The following is a 6,419-nucleotide window of genomic DNA, read 5'->3' as shown; positions in this document are numbered from 1 at the left end:
GGATTTGGATAGGAATTGTGTTGAATCTAGATCAATTATAGATCAATTTGAGAATTGTCATCTTAACAAGACTGTCTTCTGAACCATCAACACAGGATGACTTTCATCCACCTAAGTCTTTTTAATTTCTCTCAGTGATGTTTTCTTGTCTGTTTTCAGCATATACGTCTTGCACTTCCTTATAAAATCTAATCCTAAGTATTTCATTCTTTCTGATGTTCTTGGAAATGAAATTGTAAGCAGAATTGATGTTATTGTAAATGGAAATCGTTTTTTGAACTTGATTATCGGGTTGTAGTGAATAGTATAGTGGGATGTCAGGATGCATGTTGTGATGTCTATGCGCCTCCAAAGGGAAAACAAAAAGATGTATAATAACCAAAGTAATGAGAGGGGGGACAAATAATAAAAACTATTTAATCCAGGGGCGCCTGGGTGGCTCAGTTGGTTGAGTGTCCGACTTCGACTCAGGTCATGATCTCGCAGTTCATGAGTTTGAGCCCCACCACGGGCTCTGTGCTGGGAGCCTGGAGCCTGTTTCGGATTCTGTGTCTCCCTTGCTCCCTGCCCCTCCCCCACTCATACTGTCTCTCTTTGTCTCTCAAAAAATGAATAAATGTTAGGAAAAAAATTAAAAAGAATCCAGAAGGTGGCAAGACAGGAGAAGAAAGGCATTCTGGAAGAGGCGGGATAAATACCAAGCACTAAGTAAGACAATAAACCTAAATCGCAATATAGTAGGGGTTACAGGAACTGGAAATAGACCGAATGCTCCAGTTCAAAGGCAGGGATGGCTCAACTGAGTTTAAAAAATATTACAGTCCTCGAGCCTCCCCACGGTGGTGGGCGATGGAGGTTTGGCCATTTGCTCCACCACTGCTGGTCCCTCAGGTCCCCAGGGAGAAAGTTCTAGAAGTCCCAGCTGCTGAGGAGACCTGCAGAAGTTCCGTGGCAGTTGGAGCCCCTCAAGGGAAGGGAGCCATTTCCTTTCTGGTCCAGGAAAGCGCCGCTGGCCGGTTCACCCTGCCTCCGCCTGGCACGAGCATTTGCTCAGCTGGTGAGCCTTTAATTGTGTGAGGGGTTCTCGGACCCCCAAGCTCTGTCCTCGCTGGGTCTGGGCAGGACGTGCAGGTCGCCCACCGCCGCCTCCCTCCCTGCCTTCCCGGGGCCCTCACTCCAGCTGCTCCAGACTGTTCTCTGCCCTGCCTCAGCCCCTAGTCCTGGCTTCTTCCAGTCAAGTCCCAGGGCCCCCGGAAAGCTGGAGCCTCACGGGTCCTAGGTGGTAATAAAACCACAGTGCTCCCCCTGCTCACCTCCTCCCCCCAACCCCAGCACTCCAGTGAACCCTGCCCCTGTCGTCTCCTGGATGGGGGTGTGAGCAGCTTCTGAGGGGTCTATGAGGAATCTGTAGTTTGACCCCTTCATGAGCCTGTGGTGGGGGGTGGGGGGCGGCAAGGGAAGGCCAAAGAGCTGGGCAAAAGTTGGGGTACACTATGGCCACAGACGGGGGGGCGTGGAGACCACAATGGACTTGACGCTTCTCCGCACATGGACTCCACCCCTGCCTCCTTCTGAGCTCTGCCCATGCACTTGGGGTGTGAGGTCTTCCCCAGGACCCTTCAACCTGACCCTTCTCTGGTCTCGTCTGCCCCCCACCGCCACCCCCATCGGACCACCTGGCTCCAATCATCTTCTGCCCTCCCTTCTCACCGGCACCCATCTCTACCTTTCCCAGCTCTTAGCTCCCTGGTCTCAATTCACGCAAGTGCACCCCACTGGTGTGTAGTCCTAGCCCCTGGAGACAGTACCCCCCAGCAGTGCGGGCCCCCCCCGCCCCCCCCCAACCAGCCAGAACAGACAAGGCCCCCCGGTCCCTCCCTCCCCCCAGCCCATGCACCGCTGAAGAGTGTACGTTCACAAGGAACCTTCTCTCGCTGCCTGGTCAGAACAGAGGTTTCCAGTGGCTCCAGAGACGGGGGGACGCCAGGTGTCCCGGCAAACAGAGCTGCGTCGGTGTCTCTGCGTGCCAGAGGGACGACCGCGGTCTAAGGAAGCGTCACGATGACCATCACCCCGGACGTCAGGTTAGAGTATTTAGAGGGAGTCGCCGCCCTCATTCTGAAGTTCAAGCCCGACAAGTGGAGCAAGATGGTGGGAGCCGAGGAGAACCTGGCCTTGTTCACCGAGTTCTTTGAGAAGCCGGACGTGCTGGTTCTGGTTCTGACGCTCAGTCCGGCCGGCGTGATCATACCCTGCCTGGGCTTCCCCGCCTCCCTCAAGTCCAAAGGCGTTTACTTCATCAAGAAGAAACCGGGGAACGTCAAGAAGGATACCTACAAAGACCAGCTCATCTACGGAGACATAAGCCCCACCCCTGTGGAACACCTGATCGCTGTTGTGGAGGAGGTGGGTGCCCCGGGTGGGCCAGGGGCCAGAGGAAGGATCTCCAGTAGTGGGTGGTCTAGAGCCCTGCCACTCATGGGGTGGCCCACGGGCCACCGGCATCAGCCTCCCTGGGAGCCCATTAGAAATGCAAGAGCCCTGATGCCAAGGCAGACCTGTGTCCTTTTTTTTTTTTAAATGTTTATTTTTGAGAGAGAGAGACGAGCAGGGGAGGGGCAGTGAGGGAGGGAGACGCACAATCCGAAGCAGGCTCCAGCCATCAGCACAGAGCCCGACGCGGGGCGCGAACTCATGAACTGTGAGATCGTGACCTGAGCCAGAGTCGGACGCTCAACCGACCGGGCCCCCCGGGCGCCCCGACAGACCTGCATTCTGACCAGACCGAGAGCCCCCGGCCTGGCACCTCATTAGGTGGACAGCCACACCAGCCAGAGTCCGAGTGACGTAGCTTTCTGGCCATTGCTCTCCTCACGTGTGAGATGAGGACTCGTGGGACCCAAGTGCCAACTCAGGGCTCGGGCCAGTGTCCTTCCATCTGGAGGAGGAGCCTGGCGGGGCCGGAGCTGACAGGCGTCCGGTCAGTCTGCTCCGGCTGCCACGACGGGGTACCACGGGCCTGGGGGCTGGAAGTCCGAGATCCAGGTGTGGGAGGGGTTCCTTCGGGAGCCTCCCTCCTGGTCCTGTAGATGCCTTCTCCTCCCCGCGTCCTCACCTGGCTGTCCCTCCGTGTCTGTCAGCGTCCAGACCTCTCACAAGGGCGCCAGTCGCGTTGGATTTGGGCCTCCCACCCGTGTGACCTCATTCTAACTCGATCACCTCTTGAAAGGCCCGTCTCCAAAGACAGCCACACCCCAGGGTGCCGGGGTTGGGGCTTCACATGAGCCGGGGGGGGGGCCCGGCTCTCCCCTCGCGGAGCTGGCTTTGCCGGCGGGCGGCCGTCCTGGGCCCGTGCCCCTCTGCGGGCCGTGCCTCCCCCTGGCATCGATTCGGGGTCCCCACTCCTCCTGGGCGCCACCGGGTCGGAGGACACACGTGGGCACACGTCCGGGGCCCTTGCCTTCCAGGTGCTCTGCTCTCTGTTAAACCAAAGCGAAAACTTGAGCGGATGGCCCCGGGTGGTCTCGGAGGACATTGTCAGGCAGGTCCACAAGCTGAAGAACGAGATGTTCGTGATGGGGGGCAAGATCAGAGGGACGACGCTGCTGCCCGTCCCGGAGCACCTGGGGAGTCTGGACGGCACTCTGGAGTCCGTGGAGAGGTAGGCGGCTCGGCCCAGGCCACCGGCCGGGTGCGGGAGTAGCCGACCGGTGGCCGGCAGGGTTGGAGCGCGGGAGGACGGGGTGCCGGGAGACGGCGCTGAGTCGGAGGTCAAAGGCGGGAGGGCAGCGCGGCGGGGGTGGGGGGAGGGGGGGACTGGAGCCCCTCCCCCACCACGCACGTGTATGCGCCCAGGCGGCCCGCGGCCCGTATAGGGTGTCACACAGGATATCCAGATCTAGGACGTGGGCACCGAGGGGCGTGGGAGGGGTTTGGGGCAGGCGGAGACCGCGCGTGTAGATAGAGGCTGTGTCGTCCCAGAGGCCCCGGGAGGCACGAGATGTCCCCCCGCACCTGCCCGACCACCACGTTCAGCTGGCTGGCGTGTGAGGCTCCCGGAGCCGCTGTGGGGTGGCGGCGTGCTCCATCTACTCGTGTCGGAGGGTGACCGCCCTTGGGGGGCTCACTGTGCAGGCAGGTCCTCCACACAACGCCCGACACATGCCTTGTGCGGCCCCGATCAGGATGGCACGAGGAGCCCACCTTGGACGTGGTCTCATCCTTGTTCAATCTGGGCCTCTCTGAGCTGGGAGGTCCTCCTCCCCCCCCATCCTCCTGCACCCTCGCCCCCCCGCCCCCCTCCCCCCCCCTCCCCCACCCTCCTCTCCCACCCTCCTCCTTCTCCACCACCCTCTGGGACGTGAGGCAAGATGCCTGGGGCCTGTTGTCCGAGGGCCGCTGGCGGAGGCGGGTAGGAGGGGGGGACGATTCCCGCCCAGAAGGGGCAGAGCTGGTAAAACCCAGCACCTGGGGCTGTGGGGGCGTCTTCCCCCACCTTCTGCTCTCCAGGATCCCCCCCTCCCTAGACAACTCGCTGCTGCACGCCATCGAAACCGTCATCATCGACTGGTCCCACCAGATCCGGGACGTGCTGAGCCAAGACTCGGCCCAGGCCCTGCTGGACGGACAGCACCCCCTGCCCCGCGTCGAGTTTGAGTTCTGGGATGCCCGGCTGATGAACCTCAAGTGCATCCATGAGCAGGTGACCGGGCCTGAGCTTCTCGGCAGCCACCGTCTAGCCAGGCGGACCAGTCACCAACGCGACCCTTCCGTGCGGACCCCCAGGATCCTCGAGGCCCCGTGTGCAGCCCTCCGCTCCAGCGGCCGCAGGGTCTAGGGTCTTGGAGTCTCTCTCGAAAGGCTCCTTGTGTTCTTTCTCAGCTGAACAGGCCCAAAGTGAACAAAATAGTCGAGATCCTGGAGAAAGCCAGAAGCTGCTACTGGCCGGCCCTGCAAAGCGTGTACATGAACGTCACCGAAGGTGAGCCCAGGGAGCGGTCGGTGCCTTCGGCGAGGGGCTGGGGCGCCTCCCCTCCAGCAGCTTCCTTTGGGGAAGGGTGGTGGGTCTCGAGGAGCAGGTGTCGATGAACAGAGAGCCCTTGCTCTCGTCCCGTGCAGGGCTGAAGGAGGCCAATGACATCGTTCTGTATCTGAAGCCTCTGCGGGTCCTTCTGGAAGAGATGGAGCAGACCGACTTCACGGTGGTGTGTCAGCCGGACAGAGGCCACTCTGAGGGGGCTGGTCTCGTGTCTTAGGGGGAGGGGACCCCCCACGCCACGGGGCTTCTTGGCCGGGAAGGGCTGCGCGGTCCTGGGGAGCTCCTCTTCCTTCTGCTCTGGGGTCCCGTCCTGGAGGCACACCCACCCGTCTCCCCCCCCCCCCCTCCCCGCCAGCTCCCCACCGTCATCGCCAAGGTGCTGTTCACGACCGGCTTCATCTGGGCCACCTCTGAGCACGACGACACGCCCTCCCGGATCATCATCATCCTGCAGGAGTTCTGCAACCTGATCATCGAGATGGTAACCTTGCCCCTCCCTGTCTCTCCGTGTCCCCGATGCTGGCATTGCCGGGCGGTTACACGCACGCAAAGTGGCTGGCACTGGGGTCTACGGGCCCCGGGCTGAGCTTGGGCCCTCTTGGTGGCCACCCAAGAGTCCTCCCAAGACCTGGCCAGTGCCAGCCCAAGCTGCCCCCCACACCTGGAGGGAGGAGGACAGCAAGGGGACCGAGTCCCAGCACCCCAAGACTCGGCCGGGACTGAGGGGTTTTATGCACCTGCCCCGAGATCCTTCCGGATTCCCTTCCTTCCCTGCCTGTCACCAGCCTGCCTCAGCCAGCCACCAGCCTTTGAGTCTGGGCCACCTGCGGGTGGTGCTTGCGGGCCTGGACCCTGCAGCGGGGGGCAGTGCTGTATTTCTCGGTCCCTGGAGGGACCGGAATCTGTCCAGTAGCCCATACACTGCGGGGCTGCAGGGCCGGGCGAGGCAGGCAGCCGGCCGACCGGTTGGGGCAGGGACATGAGGGACGGTTGACGTGTCCCAAGGCCGAGGACCCCATGCCGGGCTGTTCGTAGCCCGCTGAGCGGCCTGTGGGCAGTGCGCCCGGATGTCCCCCCCGGAGAGCTCGGTCACGACCTGGGAACGCCTTCTCTTCGGCCCAGACGCGCAATTTCCTGAGCCCGGACCTGGTGCTGAAGGGCCTGCAGGGCGAAACAGAGGAGGTTCTGAGCGGCATCTCTCTGTCCGTGGGCGTCCTGAAGGAGCTCTACCACACCTACGACTTCTGCTGTGCGAACATGAGGCTTTTCTTTAAGGTACGGCCTGACGTCAGAGCCGGGTCGGGGGGCGACTCCGCGCGAGCTCCACCTGCACCCGTGGGAGTGTCTGGGCCAAGCACGGCCTCCCTTCTCTCTCCCCCCT

The 6,419-nt window shown here is 61.7% G+C and overlaps 1 protein-coding gene across 1 annotated transcript in view; it reads left to right on the top strand.

The window, feature by feature from the left end:
• The first annotated feature begins 2,061 nt into the window (after window positions 1-2,061).
• DNAH17 (dynein axonemal heavy chain 17) overlaps window positions 2,062-6,419 on the top strand; it is a 98,549-nt gene continuing 94,191 nt past the window's right edge. The window contains 7 exon segments of the mRNA XM_047093942.1: window positions 2,062-2,406; window positions 3,468-3,661; window positions 4,510-4,702; window positions 4,882-4,981; window positions 5,119-5,204; window positions 5,394-5,519; window positions 6,161-6,313. Of these exon segments, the coding sequence (XP_046949898.1) occupies window positions 2,062-2,406; window positions 3,468-3,661; window positions 4,510-4,702; window positions 4,882-4,981; window positions 5,119-5,204; window positions 5,394-5,519; window positions 6,161-6,313 (1,197 nt within the window).

This window comes from Lynx rufus, unplaced genomic scaffold, assembly GCF_022079265.1.
Source record: "Lynx rufus isolate CCGP_SWC_20201006 ecotype Redwood Valley unplaced genomic scaffold, mLynRuf1.p SCAF_37, whole genome shotgun sequence".
In the NCBI taxonomy this organism is placed as follows: Eukaryota; Metazoa; Chordata; class Mammalia; order Carnivora; family Felidae; genus Lynx; species Lynx rufus.
Note: the sequence above shows the minus strand (reverse complement) of the source record. Positions and strands in the feature narration are given on the sequence as shown.